This window comes from Crocuta crocuta, unplaced genomic scaffold, assembly GCF_008692635.1.
Source record: "Crocuta crocuta isolate KB4526 unplaced genomic scaffold, BGI_CrCroc_1.0 scaffold44, whole genome shotgun sequence".
Classification (NCBI taxonomy): Eukaryota; Metazoa; Chordata; class Mammalia; order Carnivora; family Hyaenidae; genus Crocuta; species Crocuta crocuta.
In genome coordinates this window covers 5,799,878-5,822,288 of record NW_027530179.1, presented here as the reverse complement: position 1 = coordinate 5,822,288, position 22,411 = coordinate 5,799,878, and the positions used below count along the sequence as shown (strand labels likewise).

At 45.2% G+C, this 22,411-nt stretch overlaps 1 protein-coding gene and 1 long non-coding RNA gene across 4 annotated transcripts in view; one reads left to right on the top strand and one right to left on the bottom strand.

Annotated features, from left to right (window-relative positions):
- BICRAL (BICRA like chromatin remodeling complex associated protein) overlaps positions 1 to 13,907 on the top strand; it is a 75,306-nt gene extending 61,399 nt beyond the window's left edge. The window contains exons 6-12 of the mRNA XM_077764822.1: positions 350 to 452; positions 1,286 to 1,386; positions 3,039 to 3,100; positions 4,200 to 4,345; positions 5,668 to 5,762; positions 8,179 to 8,281; positions 12,922 to 13,907. Coding sequence (XP_077620948.1) covers positions 350 to 452; positions 1,286 to 1,386; positions 3,039 to 3,100; positions 4,200 to 4,345; positions 5,668 to 5,762; positions 8,179 to 8,281; positions 12,922 to 13,907 — 1,596 coding nt within the window. The remainder of the gene's footprint in view (positions 1 to 349; positions 453 to 1,285; positions 1,387 to 3,038; positions 3,101 to 4,199; positions 4,346 to 5,667; positions 5,763 to 8,178; positions 8,282 to 12,921) is intronic.
- A 75-nt stretch (positions 13,908 to 13,982) lies between these two features.
- On the bottom strand, positions 13,983 to 22,357 carry LOC144232193 (uncharacterized). 3 transcript variants are annotated; one of them, XR_013335327.1, is made up of 3 exons: positions 22,243 to 22,357; positions 15,258 to 15,427; positions 13,983 to 14,497 (listed from the first exon to the last, which is right to left on the bottom strand). It is a non-coding gene; the product is annotated as an uncharacterized LOC144232193 (long non-coding RNA). The 3 variants fall into 3 exon arrangements; XR_013335329.1 differs by having other exon boundaries at positions 15,284 to 15,427; XR_013335328.1 differs by having other exon boundaries at positions 15,332 to 15,427.
- Positions 22,358 to 22,411: the final 54 nt, after the last annotated feature.

Here is a 22,411-nt window from a genome sequence, read left to right as displayed (position 1 = left end):
ATAACCCTTACAGGCATGATAGAAAATTACCAGGGATAGAAAGTGAGTTTCTGGCTCCACCTTTGCGTCTGGGCACCCCAAACACAGCGGTTCCGGGGCAAGAAAGCAGTCTGGTGGCATCCCTGTGAATGGCGTCGAGAAAATTCAGCTTGCCTGTAGAGTTTGAAAGGGTGCTGCTAGCAGTCCTGCCGGTGCGATAGGAGAGTCGCGTACAACTCTTGCTTTCTTTTGTAATCTACCCTGAAGGTGATGCCGGGCAGGCATTAGCTGGCTTAAGCGATGTTTTGAATAACCTATCCAAGCCTTCAGTCGCGAAAATAACTTTTCCTCTTGGCAATATTTTTCACAGGCTCAGAAAAAAGGTTTGAATCAGACTTCCCCCATTTCCGCTTCCAAGACCACAGATGGCCTGAGGCAAGCGCAGATCCCTGGCCTCAACACCGCACTGCCAGGTCAGGAGCCTTCATAGTAACCATCCCTCAGCGGTCCCCTGCCTCCCCACACCCTGAGGACACTCTTCCCCCATCCCACACCCTGCACGCAGCCCTTCCCGCTCAGCCTCATCCCTGCTCCGACCATTCCTTCTGTGTCCTTTCCACCCAAATAATGTACCATGTTGCATCCCCGCCCTCATTTTGTATACTACTAAGAAAGAAAAACAAAAGGCACTTCTAATTAAATGCACTAAATTATGCGGGAAAAAACATGCTGCTTCGAAACAACAAAATCGAGTGTCATACGGCCCAAGTGACTGTAACTATCCTCGAGTCACTTTATTTAAATATATTTGGAATCCCTCCCCCCAAGACTAAAAATATCGTGGGCTATGTCTTCTGTTTCTTCTAAAGCTTTGAATACCCGCACTGCTCAGTAAATTCTAGAAAAGTCAAAAGCAGGAACACTTGTCATCAGCCTCCTGCTTGGCCCTCCCGTCCCTTAGGTTGTGAGCATTTTGGGGTGCGGTCACACTGACAGCGTGACTGGCCTGAGGCCTGTTCCTCAGACCTTAGATAATCCAAGAAACTATAGCACCGGCAGCTTTTATTTATCACCATTTATTTATGTATTTATTTCTGTCTATTACCACGTAGGCTTTACTAATCCTGACATCTGCCGCTGGAGCTTCTGTAGATAAATGTACCTCCTGCCCTCCTCCCTCAGAGCAAGCATTCATGAGAAAGAAATCCCTCTCAGAATGTTCAGTAATCCACATACACTGGCGTCCAGGGGTGACGTAAGGGGCCTGATTGACTGTTTCTGTTGTCTTATGTGTTCATTCTAATAGGGCAGGATTCTGGAAGCAAGGTTATACCGGTGTCCTTAGGAACCGCCCAGCCCCAGCAGGAAAAGGTGGTTGGATCGTCTCCTGACCAGCCAGCTGTGCAGGTAGAAGCCAGTTTGCGTAGCTTCTTCCTCAGGTTGAGCGTAATTAAGGGAAAATGTAGTCTTGTCATCTTCAGTTTGGCAGTAGCTGCCTGGTATCCTCTACTCACAAAAGTGTGCTCCCTGAGGACCTTCTCCACAGGCCAGGCTGTGTTACGTTAATGTTGATGGGATCCATGTGTCTCTTCTATTTCTCACATTTCAACACTGTCGTTTCCTCATGAATTCTGAATATACTAGCACCTGGGGCTCCGGGGTGGCTCAGTCGGGTGAGCATCTGACTTCGGCTCAGGTCGTGATCTCACGGCTTGTGAGTTCGAGCCCCATATTGGGCTCGCTGCTGTCAGCGGGGAGCCCGCTTTGGACCCTCGGGTCCTCTGTCCCTCTCTCTGCCCCTTCCCCGCTCACGTTCTCTCTCTCTCAAAAATAAACATTAAAATAATAATCATCATAATAATATAGTAGCAGCCGATACATAGTAGGCACTCAAAAAATATAGTTTACCACTGAATGGTATCACTCATTATCTAACTGAAGTAGATCTGTTCCTCTTAGTTATACCGAAAATTTTTTATTTTTCTGCTGGAACAACCAGGAATATATGAAGTAGTCGGTTCCTGTGGCCTTTTAACCCAACCACTGATCTAAAAAGGAAGGGGAAAAAAATGTGTTTTCAGCTTGCTGAGCCCTTAGTTTCTTCTCCGTCAAACACCGATTAATAGTTTAATGAAACTGGTTATAGTCTGGGCCCGCCTGGAATGCTCCGTAAAGGGTCTGGTTCAATTCTCAGGTTCCGACATAAGTCATGTTTGGAAGAAAGAAAAAACAAAAAAACGAAAGAAATTCCCTACTAAGTCATACCTGGACTGTAAGAGCTAATGAATTGTCAGATGTTCATGGAGTTGGTACCCACAAATATACTTCAAAAATCAAATGATGCACTTATAGAGTTGGGGATTCAGGCTGTAAATACCATCTGTGTCCTTCCAAGAATCTGATAGTACAGCTTTCCATAATCTTGACACAATGTGACTTTGCTACATGGGTCTGTGGACTGGCTTGTTTTATTCATTTAGCAAGGGTACAGTCTACATTCTTAGAATATGCTCTTGAAGGGCACCTGGTGGCTTGGTCAGTTGAGCGTTCAACTCTTGATTTCAGCTCATGCCATGATCCTAGGTATTGGGATCGAGTCCCACATTGGGCTCTGCGCTGAGCATGAAGACTGCTTAAGATTCGCTCTCTCTCTCCCTCTGCCCCTCTCCCCAACTCACAGCCTGTCTCTCTCTAAAATTAAAAAAAAATTTTTTTTAATTAAAAAAATCAAAACAGAGAGGCACCTGGGTGGCCCACTCGGTTAAGCATCCAGCTCTTGATTTTTGGCTCAGGTCATGATCTCACGGTTCAAACGTGAGTTTGAGCCCCCACCGCCGTGTCAGAATCCCCGTGCTTGGGATTCTTTCTCCATCTCACATGCTCGTGCTCTCTCGTTCTCTCTCAAAATGAATAAATAAATTTTAAAAAATTAAAATAAAAAAGAATATGCTCTTGATAAGGGGTTGAAGCTATTCATGACATCATGACCTTTATGTGTAACTATATTCTGCTTCTTTTTTCTACAAAAAGGAGTAATAAGAGGTGTGTTTTGTCCTCAGGGGGAGAGCCATGCAGGAGGACAGAAGCGGCCTGCTGCGAAACAACTAACTAAAGGAGCTTTGTGAGTGATCCTCGGAAATGACTCATTTTGAACATTTCTCTAGGTTCCTAAGCTTCAATAAACGTACAACAGAAGTCAGGTTATAACAATACATATAATATTTTAAGTGTACTTTGAAAATAATTTCCTATAGTTTGTTTCTATTAGGACCTAGAAATAGAGTGACCCTTGAACACCACGGATTGGAACTGTGTGGGTCCGCTGAGAGGCAGATTTTTTCTGATAAATCCAGAAAATGTGTTTTCTGTCGATGTACTTTCTCTTCCTGACGATTCTCTTCATAGCATTTTCTTTTCTCTGTATCATGGATACAATATAAAAAATAGATATTAGTGGACTATGTCATCAGTAAGGCTTCCAGTCAACAGGAGGCTATTAGTAAAGTTTTGGGAAAGTCAAGTCCATGTGGGTTTCTGACTCTGCGGGGAGCCCGTGCGCCCCCAACCTCCCCTGGTGTTGAAGGGTCAACTGCATATCATATATAGTTTGAGTCTACTGATTGCTCTTCTTTTCTTAAGAAGAATAGTTCTTTGTCTTTTTAGCGTACCACATACCCTTTGGTTGGCTGAAGGGCCTCTGAGGAGAAGCATGGTCTGATAAACTCCTCTGTTTGGAACAGAAATGTTTGCATAAGCTTAGTTGGCATTGCCAAGATCTGTGTGAGCACCCCCGCGTGAGTGGTTGGTGGGAGCGCCATGTTGCTGAGCCCAGGGGCGTTAGTGGGAGTCCCCGGTGGAGACGTGAGACCAAACTCTAAACCCACCACGGTGGTCAAAGTATACAACTGAAGAAAAAACAGAACTGCTGTGCTGTGAATAATAACACTCCCGTAGGTTGCGTTTTCTTTGCATGCGACTAACCTAACCGTGGCGGTTAGGTTTCCCACCATGGATCTCCACTGATCTGCCACTGGAGCTTCTGTAGATAAATGTACCTCCTGCCCTCCTCCCTCAGAGCAAGCATTCATGAGAAAGAAATCCCTCTCAGAATGTTCAGTAATCCACATACACTGGCGTCCAGGGGTGACGTAAGGGGCCTGATTGACTGTTTCTGTTGTCTTATGTGTTCATTCTAATAGGGTCCAATTTCTCTTTTAAAGCATTCTCCAGCAGTTACAGAGGGACCAAGCCCATGCTGTGACACCTGACAAAAGTCCGTTCCGATCGCTGAGTGATGCGGTGCAGAGGCTACTCTCCTACCACGTGTGCCAGGGCTCCATGCCCACGGAGGAAGACTTGAAGAAAGGTAAACAGGCTGTAACCCCAGAGTGCCACTGTGACACCAGACACCGCCCTGTGGATGCCCCACAGAAGAGGAGAGCCACGTGGCTCCCAGAGAGTAGCCACGTTAGTGTTTTTAATCACAGACCTAACTTGTTCCCGACTTACTCAGTCTCCCGGTCCGCGTTTAGGGTTATGTGACCTACTCGTCTCGATATTCTGTGAAGGGATACGCAGATGTCAGAGTATTTTATTGACACATTTGGGGACAGTGAATCCAAAGCATTGTCTGGACTGCTGGGTGCCGATAGGATGGCTCAGAAGCAGGTACTCTGTACAGTGATTTCTTGTGTCAGGGCCCAATGCACACCCTTTAGCTTCTACTACCAGTTTTAGGAATTAGATCGATACTTTAACCCCCAAAAGCATTCTTCGAGGTTCCAAAGTGAGCCTAAGGCATTGCTGTATGTCAAGAAACTGGCAAAAAAGGTTAAGGATAAGAGCCCCGTTACGCCTACCCGGAGCCCCGCCATTCTGGTGCGTGTTCCTGCCGCCTCTCACAGATGTGCAGCAGAGTTCTAACACCCCCACCCCCTTCCCACCACCATTCCCTAACCAGGACTCCTTTACTTCCCCTCCACTGCTTTATCCCCTCCCTCGTTTGCCACCGGTCTTGCTTACCCGGCTGGAGTCTCTGCTCTGAGTACAGTGGTGTCCCTGGCAGTCTCCTGGCAGTTTCCCTGGGAGTTCCAGGGAATAGGGTCCAGATCTAGCATTATACTGGGACGTGAAGACTCGGAGTGATTAGAAAATGTGAAACCTTTGGAGACCGGCAGGCAAAGGACAAAGCCACAGCACCATGACCTGCAGGATATCATGAACTAGTTTGTGTCCTCGCATAAAAACCGGTCTGCCCAGCCCAGACAGTAGGACTCCATTGTTTCAACTGTTTTCATCTTTCATACCATTGAGTGGGGGTGGGGGTATGGTCACCTAGACCAGCAGATCGTTCTCTATTTACTGATATTTACTGCATGTCTCTATTCTATGGTTTTCTTTTATAGGTGATGTTAAAAGTATCGTGGTTTTGGCTTCCTAATTAGAGTTAAATTAAGCTAGTATTGAAATGACTTACTTGATCACCTAACAGTGGACAGTGAGGGAAAGCAGTGCAGAAACATGTTTAAACAAGGAAAGCTAATCTAAGAAGAGAAAACTGTCCCAGACTAGACGTGTTTGAGTCATGGAAGAATAATGCATTTCGGTCCTAAGAAACAAAAGACCTAGTGAGTGATTTGCACCGTCTTAACCATTTTCTCTCTTTCTCTCCTTTTTTTTTTTTTAAAGTCGACAATGAATTTGAAGCAGTTGCCACTCAACTCCTAAAAAGGACCCAGGCTATGCTTAACAAATACAGATGCCTGCTTCTAGAAGATGCCATGGTAAAAATCCTGCTACCGCACGTATTTGTTTTTTAAAACTCTGCAAGTCACAGCTACTAATTCAGAAAGAAAAAAAAAAACTTCAGGGAATTACATTTTCCTGACATAGTTTAAATGGCACAGACACTGAAGACTGTAGAAAAACGTACTGACTAGTACTTAAACACTTGGCATTTGGTGCACTTTACACGCGCGATCACAGCACACGCATGTGCCATGGCTTTCCTGGTCCCCAGGGAGGAAACTAGGGCTTTGGCTAAGTCACTTGCCTAACATTCCACAGCCAGTAAGCTTACAGAGTAATTAGCAGNGCCGTCTGCTGCCTCTCACCAGCCCAGAGATGGGAGGAAGGTTGTTCAAAGTAACCTCGGAAAGGAAGAGGTGACAACAATTCGTTAAAATTCGTTTTATCATGTTTTCAACTGAGTAATCATGAACAGGCCATAAAATTCATGCACGATTTAAAAATGTACACCTTGGGGGCGCCTGGGTGGCTCAGCCAGTTTAGCATCTTGTTCTCAGTTCAGGTCTTGATCTTACGGTCTTGCGTTCATGCCCCATGCTGGGCTCCATGCTGGACAAGAAGCCCTACTAAAAAAATATAAATATGAATATAAATAGATATAAGCATACAACTTGATGGGTTTTAATGTGTTCATAGGGTTGTGCAACCATCATCATTGTCTAATTCCAGAACATTTTCATCTCCCTAAATAGATGCTAAAATTAGTTTTAAAGCATCAGTTAATTAGAGAAAAATGTAAGATACCTCAGGAAATGATAGAAAGCCCAAACCTCTTCTGAGTTTTAGAAACAATTCTAAAATCATATCAGCCTTAACCTATAAATTGGCCTCTTACAGGAAGTTTTAAATTTAAGATCAACCTTGAAAATGTCCCTTGGGGACATAGTTGAACTACATGATGCACATAGACAATACAGTGTAAATACGTGTGTGTGTTGACGTTTACTTACATGTATGTATACACTGGGGCGCCTGGGTGGCTCAGTCAGTTAAGTGTCCAACTTCAGCTCAGGTCATGATCTCACAATTCATGGGTTCTAGCCCCACATCGGGCTCTGTGCTGACAGCTCAGAGCCTGGAGCCTGCTTTCGATTCTGTCTCCTTCTCTCTCTGCCCCATCCTTGCTTGCACTTTGTCTCTCTCTCTCAAATATGAATAAACATTAAAAAAATTTTTTAACATATATATTTACTTACTTATATTTACTTAAAATTATGCCTCCAAAGCTTGAAATAGTTGTTCTCATTTTGACAACCATTTCAGAAACAAAATGCTGAGATGTCAAAACGAGCACCATTTAAAAAAAATTTTTTTTTACATTTATTTATTTTTGAGAGACAGAGTAAGACAGAGCATGAGCTGGGGACGGGCAGAGAGAGAAGAAGACACAGAATCCAAAGGAGGCTCCAGGGTCTGAGCAAACATTCAGCATAGAGCCTGACACAGGTCTCAAACCCACGAACCATGAGATTATGACCTAAGCCGAAGTCGGACGCTCAACCGACGAGCCACTCAGGCCCCCCAAGAGTATCATTTTTGAGGAAAGGACCACTTATTTGGTCAAATTATCTTATATTTTTAAAAAGGTCATCTCAGTGAAAAGATTTCTAACATATTAGTAAGCAGAGGAGGAAATATGAAAGATAACAGTACAATGTGTATAGTTGCTACCGTTTGTATGCAGAAATAAACAAGAATGTCAGTGCATGTGTGTCCATAAAATCACNGGGAGCGCCCCCCCCCCCCCAGGGAAAGGCAGGGAAAGCCGAGAAGACAGGCTTACTTTTCACATCCTCTTTAGTACCTTTTGAATTTTGTGTCAATATGTAAATCCCCTTTTCCCCCAAAACACAATTTTAAAAACTGCATCCCTACATGATAAGGATAAATGTGACTAAACGGGGGGTTGGGAGGCTCCTGGGTAGCTCAGGCAGTTAAGCGTCTGACTCTCGATTTTGGTTCAGGTCATGACCTCATAGCACATGGGATCATGCCCCACAGAGGGCTCTGTACTGACAGCACAGAGCCCTGNTTTTTATTTATTTCTGAGAGGGAAAGAGAGCGTGAGCAGGGGAGGGTCAGAGAGAGAGGGAGACACAGAATCTGAAGCAGGCTCCAAGCTCCAAGCTATCAGCACAGAGCCCAACGTGAGGCTCGAACCCATGAACTGTGAGATCATGACCTGAGCCGAAGTCGGACGCTTAACCGACTGAGCCACCCAGGCGCCCCTAAAGAAAAAGATTTCTTTAAAAAAATGTGACCAAATGGGACGTGACTAGAACCTAAACACCCAAATCCTTATGTCTGGTTGCTTCGTTTGTTTCAAAGACACAGTGGGATGTTTGCACTGGTTAAAAGGCATCTGAAATGACCAGACTCTCTCGTTTCTAGCGGATCAATCCCTCTGCTGAGATGGTGATGATCGATAGAATGTTCAACCAAGAGGAAAGAGCTTCTCTGTCCCGAGACAAGCGTCTGGCACTTGTAGACCCTGGTAAGAAACGTCAGAGGAAAAGTAGAGGAGAGGGACTTACGGCGTTCCGGGCCATGGGCCTTTGGGGAGTCTGTCTGAACCACCTCAGGGTACAAAACCTGAAGGTACAAAATGAATTGTGGGGGGGATACCTGGGTGGCTCAGTGGTTAAGCGCGTGACTCTTGATTTTAGCTCAGGTCATGATCTCATGGTTCCTGAGTTCAAGCCCCACATCATGGTCTGAGTTTACCGTGTGCAGTCTGCTTGGAATTCTCTGTCTCTCCCTCTCTCTCTCTGCTCCTCCGCTGCTCTCTCTCTCTCTCAAAATAAATAAATTTAAACTTTAAAAAAATTTTAATTTTAAAATATTATACAATAAAATACAATGCATTCCGAGGAGAAAAAAACCAGAGTGAGAGCAGTGGATGCATACTCTAAGAAGGCCTATAGCCTAGAAAATCCAAACTGGAATTTGTCATTTGTTATGTGATTATTTTCCCCCATTATATACCTAAAATTCTCATTCTTTTCCTAATTTTTGAGAACTAAATTAAGTCAGAAGCCTTCCCAAAAGCATTTAAGCCTCACTGAATTGTCTTACTATGTACAAGGCATTGGAGGGTCCCTGCCCGCAAGCTTGTAAATGAGATTCTCCATTTAAGTACCTTTCTCTCATCCCATCAGTTTCCCACTAATTTTGGTGAAGAAGAAGCAGCAATTTCCCTCTGTCCAAAATTTTTCTGGCTGCGCTAAGAATTAAATTGACAAAAGACATATTAATAGGAGGAGGGGAAAGCTTTATTTTTTTTTTTTTTTACATTTATTTTTGAGAGACAGAGTGCAAAGTGGGGAGGGGCAGAGAGAGAAGGAGACACAGAATCCGAAGCAGGCTCCAGGCTCTGAGCTGTCAGCACAGAGCCCAATGCGGAGCTTGAACCCACAAACTGTGAGACCATGACCTGAGCCGAAGTCAGATGCTCAACTGACTGAGTCACCCAGGCGCTCCAAAAAAAAGTTTTATTACATGTGTTCACAGGTCCAATAATGAAGTTGATACCCAAAGAATAACCACAGCAAGAGGTTTTTCTACTTTTTAGACAAAGAGACAATAAATCTATGAGGAATTGACACAATAAAGAGACTTAACTCTGGCAGCTTCACTTAGTAAGGAATTCTAAACAGAATTTGGCCTGGAGTAGTAAATTAGTGAAAAGTAACAAGGGCTGTTCATACATCCTTCTTGGCCCTGAATTCCCTGTTTCTGGTGATGAGAATGTCTCTCTGCCTCTTAGAACAGGGAGGGCACCTTTCACACGGGGGATTTATTTCCTGCTCTCAGGGAGCAGAGGAGGGGCAGAGTGTCCTTGCACAGGCTGTTTTTTTAAGTAGTTTTAATTTGAAATAATCAGTATGCAATTGTGTTACATTTTGGGGTGGCCTGCCCTTGACCCCTACAGAATGCCGTTAGATTTGACCCACAATCTGCCTTTTAAAAATGAATCTTGGGACGCCTGGGTGGCTCAGTCAATTAAGCATCCGACTTAGGCTCAGGTCATGATCTCACGGTTTGTGTGTTCAAGCCCCGCCTCGGGCTCTGTGCTGACAGCTCAGAGCCTGGAGCCTGTTTCAGATTCTGTGTCTCCTTCTCTCTCTGACCCTCCCCTGCTCACACACACTCTCTCTCTCTCTCAGAAATAAATAAAACATTAAAAAAAAATTTTTTGGGGGGCGCCTGGGTGGCTTAGTCGGTTAAGCGTCCGACTTTCGCTTAGGTCATGATCTCACGGTTCGTGGGTTCGAGCCCCGCGTCGGGCTCTGTGCTGACTGCCAGCTCAGAGCCTGGAGCCTGTTTCAGTCTGTGACTCCCTCTCTCTCTGACCCTCCCCTGCTCACGCTGTCTCTCTCTCTCTCCTAGAAATAAATAAAAAACATTTTTAAAAAAAATTTTTCTTAATGAATCTTTCTGGGGCGCCTGGGTGGCTCAGTCGGTTAAGTGTCCAACTTCGGCTCAGGTCATGATCTCACCGTGCTTGAGTTGGAGCCCCACAGTGGGCTCTCTGCTGTCAGCACGGAGTTCACTTTGGATCTTCTGTCCCTCCCCCTCCCTGCTAACATGCGCACATGCTCTCTCTTTCTCTCTCTCCCTCTCTCTCTTTCTCTCTCAAAAATAAACATTTAAAAAAAGGGTTTTTTTAATGAAATCAAAATGAATCCTCCTGGGACACCTGGCTGGCTCAGTTGGTGGAGCGCAACTCTTGATCTCAGTGTTGTGAGTTCAAGCCCCATGTTGGGTGTAGAAATTACTTAAAAATGAAATCTTAGGGGAAAAAAAACGAATCTTCCTTACTTTTTTCTAGCCTCTAAAACAATTTTTTAAAAAATTTTAATGTTTATTTTTGAGAGAGAGTGCAACTGGGGGGAGAGGTAGAGAGAGAGGGAGACACAGATTCCAAAGCAGGCTCCAGGCTCAGAGCTGTCAGCACAGAGCCCAGTGTGGGGCTTGAATTCATGAACTGTGAGATCACGACCTGAGCCAAAGTTGGATGCTTAACGGACTGAGTCACTCAGGCACCCCTGGCCTCTAAAATGTTTTAAATCAAATAACATTATCACAGTTCATGGAATGTAAGTTTTACCCGTACTTGCACCATCCTAGAAAAGAAAAGTTTGTATTTCTCCAAGTTTCCTTCTAGTTTTGGTTCCTATTTGCATACATCTTTCACATATGGTTATACCCGTATGTCATATGCTAAATGTGATTTTGTTATTCTAATTGGCTTCCATTTATCACATCTGAAGTTCTTATCATTTGCTAGAGTCTTCAAAATAATATCTAATAGGGGCGCCTGGGTGGCTTAGTCGGTTAAGCGTCCGACTTTCACTTAGGTCATGATCTCGCGGTTCGTGGGTTCGAGCCCCGCATCGGGCTCTGTGCTGACTGCCAGCTCAGAGCCTGGAGCCTGTTTTTCAGAGTCTGTATCTCCCTCTTTCTCTGACCCTCCCCTGCTCACGCTCTCTCTCTCCTAGAAATAAATAAAAATATTTTTTAAAAAATATTAATATCTAATAAACTTTTAGCAACACTACTTTGAGAATTGAGCTAATCCATTCCCCTACTGTTAAGACTATTATTTTCCAGTGGCTTCACTTCCATTCCCCTAACTTCTTTTCTGATTCTTAAGTATTAAACCAGCCTTTGTGTTTGACGTGGCTCATGAAATTTCCATAGAGAAGAAATGATCCTTACACTCAGTCTAAAGGGAGAGCCTGAAAGAAATGCTATGTACTTAGGAGAATCCTCAAATCTTTCCAGAAAGGAAAAGAATGATATAGGCTATACTTCTGTCCCTTTTTCTTAGAACCTGAAATCTCCTATTGCCTTTTGATGAATTGGGCTTATGGATAAACCCTCCTACTTTGTCACAGCCCCCAAGACCTGAGTGTCACAGGGATGTACTTCACCCCCCTCTGTATTATGCCTGCACAGCTAGTGTTTGTGGGATGGAGTCTTCTTTTTAAGTATTATTTTTTAACTTTTTTTTTTTTTTTCAGAGAGTGCAGGCAGGGGAGAGGGGCAGAGGGAGAGAGAGAGAAAGAGAGAGAGAGAGAATGAATCTTAAGCAGTCTCCACACTCAGCACGGGGTTCAACACGGGGCTCAGTCCCACAACTGAGATCATAACTTGAGCCAAAATCAAAGCCAGACGCCCAATCAGCGGAGCCACCCAGGCGCCCCAGGAGTCTTCTTTTTAGATTTCATGGCTGTATCCCCTACATCTCATTTTGTGGTTTGGTGAAGAAATTCATATTTTAATTTTACAGCCCTACTTGACTTTTCTCCTCCTCTATACCAGCAGTCTGCCTCTGTGCCCTCAACCTCCTAAGTCCTCCTAACATTTCTCTTGTCATCATGGGCTCCTCAAGCCTGGCACAGTTGTGTGCTCGCTCACAGACCCGGTTCCTCCACACACATTGTCCTTCCAAGCAGGCGCCATTTTGGAATTGTACTGACCATTTGTTTTGTGGCCCTGACAAAGTGCAGCTATAACGCCAGGTCCCCTCACATGTGTCTCTAGGGACCGACGTGCCATCACCCAAAGACAGAAGTAGTTGTATCCACTCCCACCCTGTCCTAAAGCCTCATTCCATGGCCCTCTGCTCCAAGGGAGAAACCAAGCTGATACTGGCATCTAATTTTGGTTTTCAGGCTATTTCGGAGCAGTAATTTAAAAACTAGCTTAAAGATAACACTAAGAGGGGCGCCTGGTTGGATTAGATCACTCTTGATCTCGGGGTTATGAGTTCAAGCCCCACATTTGGGTATAGAGATTACTTAAATACATAAGTAAATAAACTTGAAAAAGAGAGAAAGAGAGAGGGAACACAAAGAGATCAAGACAAAGTAGAGCATTTTACTCATTTGGTTTTCCCATTTGTCACCCACCAAGCAGCTACCTTTTCAAAGAGGTTTAAGCTTCTTGTCTGGAAGCCATGTTTAATAGGAGGCCCCTCAAGTGACATGCTTCTGCGCAGTCCTGGGCACGAAAGACCGGCTCGCTGGGCTGGGCTGGGCTGGGTTGGCACTTGACCCCCTGAGGGTCTGTCGTATAAATCTTCCTATCTTGTTGACCCATTCCTGTTCTTTTTGCTCCCATTCCCAGAGGGTTTTCAGGCTGATTTCTGTTGTTCCTTCCAACTTGACAAAGCTGCTGATGAGACGCAGTTTGGCCGGAGTGACCAGCACGGCAGTAAAACACCCAGCTCTCTGCACCTGACAGCCAAGGCCCAAAGCCGAGACCGAGCCAAGCCAGGCACGGCAGAACCGACGAATCATGACCAGTTTCATCTAGTGCCTAATCACATCGTGGTCCCCGCAGAAGGAAACGCTTCTAAAAAAACTGAATGCCTCGGCAGAGCACTGAAATTTGACAAAGTGGGCTTAGCACAGTACCGGGCTGCGTCCGAGGAGAAGGGCGGCCGGAGAGAGCCCACGAAGGCCAGCGAGTGCTCCCCCGGCCCCGAAGGGCACCGGAAAACCTCATCCAGACCAGATCACGGTACTGAGAGCAAACTCCCGAGCATCCTAGTCGATTCGCACTTGGAGATGACGTGTAACAATTCCTTCCAGGACAAAACTCTGAGGAATTCTCCAAAGAATGAAGTTTTACACACAGACATCATGAAAGGGTCAGGCGAGCCCCAGCCAGACCTCCAGCTCACCAAGAGCTTAGAAACAACATTTAAGAACATCTTGGAACTCAAAAAGGCTGGGCGGCAGCCCCAGAGTGACCCCACGGTTAGCGGCTCTGTTGAGTTAGATTTCCCCAGCTTCTCTCCAATGGCTTCGCAGGAAAACTGCCTGGAAAAGTTCATCCCGGACCACAGTGAAGGCATTGTAGAAACTGACTCCATTTTAGAAGCAGCTGTAAATAGTATCCTNGCCCCCACCCCTACCCCGCCCCCACCCCCCGCCCCGGACAAGTTACATTCTTTCCTGGCAAAAGCAAATGGAAGTGTTCTCCTGTCTCCAGCCTGCTTGATCTTTCATCACAGGTTATTCTTTCTGATCTTCAATCCCATTCTTTGTTTAAGAGCAATACTCGTGGTGGTTACAGGGAGATCCTTTCGCGAAATTAATCCTTGTTAGAAAGCAGTCTGATAGGCCCTACACATTTCAAGTGTTAACGAAAGCGCTTATAGTCCTTTATTTTTGTGTGTTTGTTTACTTGTTTTATTTAAAAACAAAACAGAACATCATAACTCACTGAGATCACAGTACATGTGGCCCTGGGTAAAATTCTGACAATCATTAAGTCATTTGAAAAGAAAAGACTTATTAAAAAAAAAGCAAACAGGACCGATAGAAGCTACTCTGTGAAAAGAATATCCCACTGCATCTCCCAGCTTTGCTTTTTTGGGTTTGTTGTTGTTGTTGTTGTTGTTGGAGGGGAGACTGCTCAGTTGTGGTTGTGTGTCCGCCCCCCCCCCCACGGGACCTCTGAGCAGGAAGTTGCCAGCGGCTCCGCCAGGGACCCCACAACCCCGAGGACGCAGCCAGTAGCACACAAGCAGGGCCACAAGCAGGGCATTCGCAGGGCGTCATTGTTCATCGTCCGAGGGCTTTTCCGATGCTCGGGGAGCAAAACCTCATGCTTTTCGGCATCCGCGCGGTGCATTTCATCTGGGGAACGCTCCGTTCTTAGTGGCAACAGCATGTCTTGCGATCATTTCACCAGGCTAAAATAAAGGAAGACGGAAACCAGTTCAGTGGCACAGTGTACAGGGGCGGCCAGGAGACAGCGTTGAGGAATATAATATGTGTATATATGTAAAAGCATATATATGTTAACTATCGAGGAAAAAAACAAGCGTTTCGCATTTTACAATTGGATTTAGTCAACGTATGGCATACGTTTTTGTTTGTTGCTGGGTTTCCTTTCGTTGAACCCCTCTGCACCCTCTCCCACAAACAGCCAAGCGTCCAAAGCACTTTCATTTGAAAACTGTGGTGATGTTTCAGTTTAAACTCTAAGAGGACTTTGGCCTTGTTTATGCTTCTGGTCTGAGAACAGTAGTCACACACACGCCCCTCCCCCGGCAGCAATCATTACCAAAACACAGACAAACCAAAGTAACCATCCAGCCCCCCATAGAAAGAAAAGAGCTGAGACACGGGATTCCCACCTGCGAGCCAAAGGACACGCCCTGTCATGGTCTGTGTGTGGCCCGTGTTCCTATTAGTGAACATGACCTATTGCTTTATTTATTTATATTTCTTTTCAGGGAGCTTTCCCCGTTTTCCTTCCTTGTGTTCGTGCCCCAGGTCATCCCATCTTGGCTGTTCCCTTCATCCCCAGTGTCATTGTAGCCAGCCCTTCTCTCCCGTCATTGGGAAAAAGCAACATAACGGTATTTCGTATGCAGTCTCCCCACGTGCGCGTGCATGTATCTGAGCTGTTCCCATCCAAAGGTCATTTCTGGTGAAGTGTGGACCCACCCATTCTTCCTCCCATGTGCACGCACTCTCTCATTTATCCTGTTGATCTCTCTGGCTTTAGGGGTTGCACCCACCGGTCTCCACTCTGATGTGTTGCCAGCACCTGTTTCTGGCTATTGCCAGAATGGGGATGACGCCCATTGTCACGTTGGGTGCTTTTCCAGATTGGCCTGCGATGGAAAGGAAGGCTTCTGATAATTGGAAAGCATGGCAACGGAAGACCCAGACTCTCTCCCTGCCCCTCTGTCCCCGCACTGCAAGAAACCCCCCTCAGACAGCCAGTCTTCATTAAAGCAAAGTTCCTTCTCCCCACCCACACCCCCGGCCAATAGAACTCGGAAAATGTGGGCCATTTTGGGGTTCCCATTTTTTCCTTATTTGTGCCAACGTCCAAGTTGCAGATTTCCCCTTTTTTCCTGTATTGTAACATATTAGAAGGATAAGTTGGTATTGCCAGTTGGAACTTTCCGTTTGGGCCGCCCCGGGGTAACACCCGTCCTGAACACCATGATTTCATAGGCTCTTCTCTTAGGACTCATGCTGCCTTCGTTCCTAGCAAGACTTAAAGATGGTCCCTCCTAATCAAATTCTTCTCATAGTGGAACTTTCTACCTGGAAGCCTTCATGTAGGCTACCAATGAGTTACGTTAATTACTGCCAATCAGTGGAATTCTTAGAAGATAAAGCTTCAGGTACATTCGTCACCTCCCTTTCTCCCCCATCCTGCTCTGCTAACCCACTCCCAGCCTTTCTACATACCATCTCGAAGGGTCTTTTGAGCCCTAACACTTGTCTAGCAAATGGAGAGCCTAACTTACCAAAATGAAACTTGTAAATTTTTGTGTCCTTGTATGTAAGTTTACTTTCTATGGAGGAAAGATTCTAGATAATGACAAATGAAGATTACGAAATGTATTTTACTCCTGTGATTAGGTTGTACGCACATGGGTCATAACTCGCATGCTGGGGGGGCCCCCTCCGGCTAAGGGCCAGAGGGCTTCGCCTCGGACGGCCAACTTTCAGTTCAGGTTCATTAGTCAAGGTTAAGTTTTTAGAACTACTTGTACTCAGTAACAAAAATCATTTTCTTTTTTTTTTCTGTTGTTGTGGGAAAAGTGTGCATTTGTTATTAAGCATCTGATTTTCTGTGTCCTTAAGTACTGCCTAAAGATAAAGCAAATTTTAAACTGGCAATTACGAAAAAGAACTATTTTAGCTCTGAAGAATTTAGTAGATTTTGTTAGATTAGGGAGGCCTTACAGACTGACTTGACTTATAGAGGACGCGTCACTCACTGTCAGTGTGGTGTGGGCTTTATTTGCTTAAATACCTTCATTTGTATAGTATGTCTCACTTGAAATTGCTTTGTATACATTTTGTAAAAATATTTATAAAATGTTTTGTAAAAAAAAGTATAACAAATCGCAGTTTATTTTGTTATGTTGGATAAATACTGTTAAAAGAAACCAGTCAGTAACTATATTGTTAATCCATGGTTAGGAAATGTTTAGTTGGAGATTACGAAATGAAACAACCATTGCAATACAGCCAAAGATTTGGGAAAATGCGCAACTGTGATTGTCTTGATTTTGCAAATAGGAATGGCTCTTTTCCCAGAAGAAAAGGGTAAGTAAGCATGCGGTAGGAGTTCTACTGAAATAGATTTACTGTTCCCAAACAGGAGCCTAACTAGTGAGGACACAGGTTTTCATTGACCGGCCTTTCCAACAGTTTCAGATTCAACAGAGTCGGCTGGTGAGAAAGTTTAGTCACATACATCTCCGGCCTCCAGCCCGGAGTCACGTGACTCACTCTTGTCACGTGAGTCCTAAAGGAAGGAAAAATGGGGCCATTTGAGAAGTTAGATAAATGAGCCTCAATCTGCAGGAGGTTTTCTTCAATCACTACATTTGTTTCAGTTAAGGACAAGAAGGCTAAGGCATAAGTCCAGAAAACTATTTTACACAAGACTTACTCCGCAATTATGTTTCTTAAAAAATGTTTTAATGATTGTTTTGGAGACAGAGCATGAGCATGAGCAGGGAAAGGGCAGAGAGAGAGGAAGATACAGAATAATTAGCAGGTTTCAGGCTCTGAGCTGTCAGCACAGAGCCCAACACGGGACTCAAACCCACAAACCATGAGATCATGATCTGAGCCAAAGTCAGAAGCTTAGCCAACTGAACCACCCAGGCGCCCCCTTTTTGTTTTTTGTTTTTTTTTAATGTTTCAGAATTGACATATTTCTCTTTGGGTGCACACATTTGACCAAACTACATTGAGAAAGACTGCTGTAACCTTAACCATAAATTCTGAGGCCCTTCTGAGTTCTTGCCCACACAAGACGGACGCTACCCAGATTGCTAGAGAAGCTGCCATAGGGTGAAATGTATTTCCAGGGTGAAGGTTTAAGACTCCTTAAAGTTTTCTTTGGGGCCTAGGATTTACACTTATATTCCTTATGGTTGAACTGTGCCCCACCTCCACTCCCACCCTTAAAGCAGCAGTCGGGAAATCAAGATTCTGCAGTAACCAATATATAAACAGGAAGTAGAATAATTACTGCTAGAATAATTACATCACTGGATGGATCCCTTCATGTCTTTTATCCACTGTTGGTCTGATGTCAAGATTCTCTTCTAAGGACAAACGTGTGCCCTATGTGACATCCCTTCCCCTCTTCAGGCCATTTGCAATGGTAGTGCCCCATGGATGAAGGATGATCTAGCTGCTTGGCTCGGATCAGCCTCTGTTCCCCAGGGGCTTGCCCAGAGGAAAGACCAGGCATCTTCTCTAAGGATGGTTAAAGCCCTCGGTCCTGGGTACAGGGGGCTGTGTTCCGGGAAAGGGGCCAGTGGATTCTTGGGGGCAAAGAGAAAAGGAAGAAGCCAGTCTGTGGCCACCAACACAGCATTGCTCAGGCAACACTCTGGCTGAGCCATCCTCAAGGGGCTAGGCCCTGGGTTCAGGCTCTGACTCTGCGTCAGCCTTGCATCTGTGCTCTCAGAGACAGACTGACAGCTCCTGGCTATCCAGCTGAAAAGGGCATTAACCACCATACATTTTTGAGTTCATGGGCACCAGGCTAGGTACTGGGGCTAGATGGATAATTCAGGTAGGACTTCTCTCAAAGAGCTCACAGTCTAGAGAGGAAACAAGCACACAAATAATTGCATTACATTTGGGAAGTGAGTGGAGTTCAGGAGAGAAGAAACTGGGGCTAAGATCCTTCCTGACCTGCCACTTTGGTAAAGTTGCAATGTATATTCTAGTGCCTTGCTTCTCAAGTTCATCCTGAGTTACATCTGGGAAAAGGTTAATGATGCTTTGTGCGGGAAAGAAGAAAAAGGCATTTTGTAATTACAGGGGTAAAGATTATGGAGAAATTAGCACTGTCATAGTATAAAGTGAATTCTGTAATATGAATAGTGTCTTATGTTGCTGCCTGTGAAAGACCATTATAAGAAGCCCTAATCTACAGTTCTCACGGGCACATGCTGGAGCCTAGCCTTTGAAAACACTTGGCAAGCCACAAGGATCCTCGGAAAAAATCACTTCTGCGAAGGTATGGGAAAGCAGTACCACAGGATGGGCAGAAAGTGCTTTGGGCAGCAGAATCTAGAAGTGGATTCTAGTACCTTGTCTAACACCTAACTAGGTATCTTAGTGCAAGTTACCCTCGGCCTCAACCGCCTGCCTATGAACTGGGAAGCTCTCTCCTGGTCCTCCACTTAAGGTATAAAAGGAGGTGTTACTGAAGAAGTACGGAAGGTAGGAGAAGCTAAGAGTCATTACCCCTGAAATAATTCGGAAAAGGTTTGGTTTTTCTGTTTTGTTTTTGGTCTTTCCCTACTGTACACTGTGTACTTTCTGCTCTCGCTTTCCTGGGTCTACCCTGGACCCTCGAAGGCTGCTGGCCTTCACATGTTCTCTCCTTTTTTCCTTTACACTTTTGCTCCCTTCTGCTTGTTTTTCATCAGGAGCAAAATCTGTTGGCCATGTTGTCTTCCCCAACTCCAGGCTCATCTGATCTCTTTCCTACCTGTTTCCTGGTAACCTCATGTCACTTCTTGAGGAAGCAACTAGGAAAGCTGGAAGCATAACAAAGCCCACTTCCTGAAGGTTCATTATCCAAGAAAGAGGTTTGGGGCAGGTGGGAAATTGCAGGTGGAGTCCTCTCCTGGGCGGGTTGGGTGCAGTGGTTTTGCCTTACTGAGAAGGCACTGCTCAATTAGCTTTTAAGAGATTCCAAATAATCCCAGAGTGCAGACAATACAGAAGTAACCTACTGCGGAATATGCTGGGAAAAGAACCCTGGAGTCAATTCAGAGAGCCACCAAAGCTTTGTCCTCAAAGGATTTTTTTTTTTTAATGTTTATTTTTGAGAGAGAGAGAGAGGCAGACACAGAATCCGAAGCAGGCTCTAGGCTCTGAGCCATCAGCCCAGAGCCGACGTGGGGCTCAAATCCATGAACCGCGAGATCGTGAACCAAGCTGGAGTCAGATTCCCCAACTGACTGAGCCACCCAGTCACCCGCCCAGTCTCTTTTCAGAAAGAGAAAGGGCATGTGCAAGGGTGAGGGGCAGAGAGAAAACAAGAGAGAGAATCCCAAGCAGGCTCTGTGCTGACAGCGGGGCTGAATCCCACGAACCGTGAGATCATGAGCTGAGCTGAAATCAAGAGTTGGACGCTTAACCAACTAAGCCACCCAGGCACCCCAGGAAAGAAAGGGATGGAAGGAAAGACTGAAGACCATTAAGCTTGAGAAAGACAGGAACAAGGAAACTGCAGTCCTTAGTAAGTGGAAATCCTTAAAGTCTTGCCCCAAACCTCCTATGTTTCTTTCATCATCACTCTGCTCAAGATTCAAAACCCAGAGAAGTTTAGTATCTCATGCGCCCTGCCACTGGGGAAATGGAAGATTACAAGATCTTCAGAAACACCCCTACAGCTTACGTATTTGGGAGGACCAACATTTAGACTGGATACCTCACCCCACTCCATGATGGTACACGACGAAGTAGAAACCAGTCCACAAGAGAAATGGGATGCTGTTAGGAAATGGAAATGGTTACCAGCAGGCCAACAAAAATGAAAAACGCCATTAAGACTTCAGGACATGAAGCCCTACCTCGTTGCATATAGTTGCATAATCTTCCATGATTTAAATCATTCCAAAAAGGGACCTATGACAACAGGCCATCCCCCATTCTCATTCAGCATTCTCACCTTGAAATAAAAAGTCTTGGATCTTGCCTCATGCCGGGGCATGTGGTCAGTGTCAGTAAACATGTATTCAGTTAGTGACTAATTTTGGGTTGACGAGGCCTCCATCGCTCTTCCTCTGCATCTTGTGGAAAGATGGCTTCGAAACTGAGAATAAGCACTCTCTTCGGACCATCTGCTGGCATTGGAAAACCTTTCTGAATTGCGGCCTCCAAGTCTCCTTCAGGCAGTATTGAAACGCCTTCTCTCCTTACTACCTTCTGTACCACAGGACCTACCTTTTATCTGCAGATAGTTACAAAATATTGACTGATTTTTGTTCCTTGTTTCCTATCTAATAAATGTTTTACACTTTGGTGACCCTTGTTTTTGCCTTTTTACAAGGTAAGACACATGTGAAGTGCTAAGTTAGTGAGAAGGAGTCTTACACCAGTCTTTTGACTCCAAAGACTATGTTGTCCTTTAATGTTTATTCATCAGGTAATGAGCTCTGTGTACTGCACGATCTCTCCGGTTGGCTTAGTTATACAGCACATACCAATAGGATGCTTTGAGCTTAGTTAAAAAGCCCTTGAAGGTGCCCGCTATTGTGACAGGAGCTGTAGAAGATGGAGAAGTAGGAGATAAGTCCCCTGCCTTCAGAGCACCCTATCTGATTAGGGAAACAATAAATCAAACAGTACAGGCTCAGGTCTGCGATGATGCCTGTAAGTGCAGAGGGCCAAATAATGACACTGGGATAAATATGTATACTGTGCTAAACATGTGACAAGGCCGGGAGACATTTTCTTTTGTCACATCTGGGCCGGGGGTGCTACTGGCATGTAGGGGGTAGAAGCCTGGGATGCTTCCAAACATCCCACAATGCACAGGAAAAGGCCGCCATAATAGAGAATAATCTGGCCCCAAAAGCCAACAGTGCCAAGATTGAGAAACTTCCTGCTCCAGACCTTTAGGAACCACCATGAGCAAGGCAGGGATGCCCCCTGCCCTCCTATATGAAGAAATGTTAAAAATAAAATGGGCTGAAGGAGTTTAGAAAAAGGAAAGAGACTACTCTAGAGTCTTGCTCAAGTGCAGTCCATAGACCTGAAGCAGGACATCATTTTGAAGCATGTTTAAAAAAGTAGAGTATCAGCTCCTCCCCACCCCAAAATGAATTAAAAACCTGCATTGTAGGGGAGCCTGGGTGGCTGTCTTAAGCATCAGACTTCAGCTCAGTTCATGATCCCGGGGTTTGTGGGTTTGAACCCCAAGTCAGGCTCTGTGCTGAAGCCTGCTTCGGATTCCGTGTCTCCCTCTCTCTCACCGCCCCGCTGTCTCTCTATCAAGAATAAACATTAAAAAAAACTTTTTTAAATCTGCATTTTAATACCACCAGGCGACCACTATGCACATTAGTGCTGGAGGCACTGCACTGGAAGTTTCCAAAATACAGGACGTCGGTTTTCACTGTTTTATGCAGACCAGGAAAAAAAGAAGCAAATTCCAGGCGGTGAAGAGCTTTAAGAGGGAAGATTCTGAGATGGCAAGGAGGAATTTCTAGTTTTCCATCCAGCACTGATTAACAACATAGTGTTACCTGCTTACACTCATTGTGCTAAGCGTTTTATATGGAATATTTTACATAATCCTCGCAACGCTATTGGGTAGGTTCGTTTTATGGGTAAAGCAAACCACGGTACAGAGGGGTTAAATAACCTGCTCCGGGTCCCACTGATGGAGCCGGGCTGACGGAACGGACGCTGCCCTCCTTACCATCCGAAATCCTCCACAAACACCTCCACCCACGCGTGAGAGCCGAAGTCACAGCAGCCCCAGCTCGCGCCACCCAGCACAAGACTCTACTGCCAGCCCGTCTCCCTTTCCGCACGCGCAGCCGCAGGGAAGCGGAAGGAGCGGCGCGCGCTCCACACCGGAAGTCGTA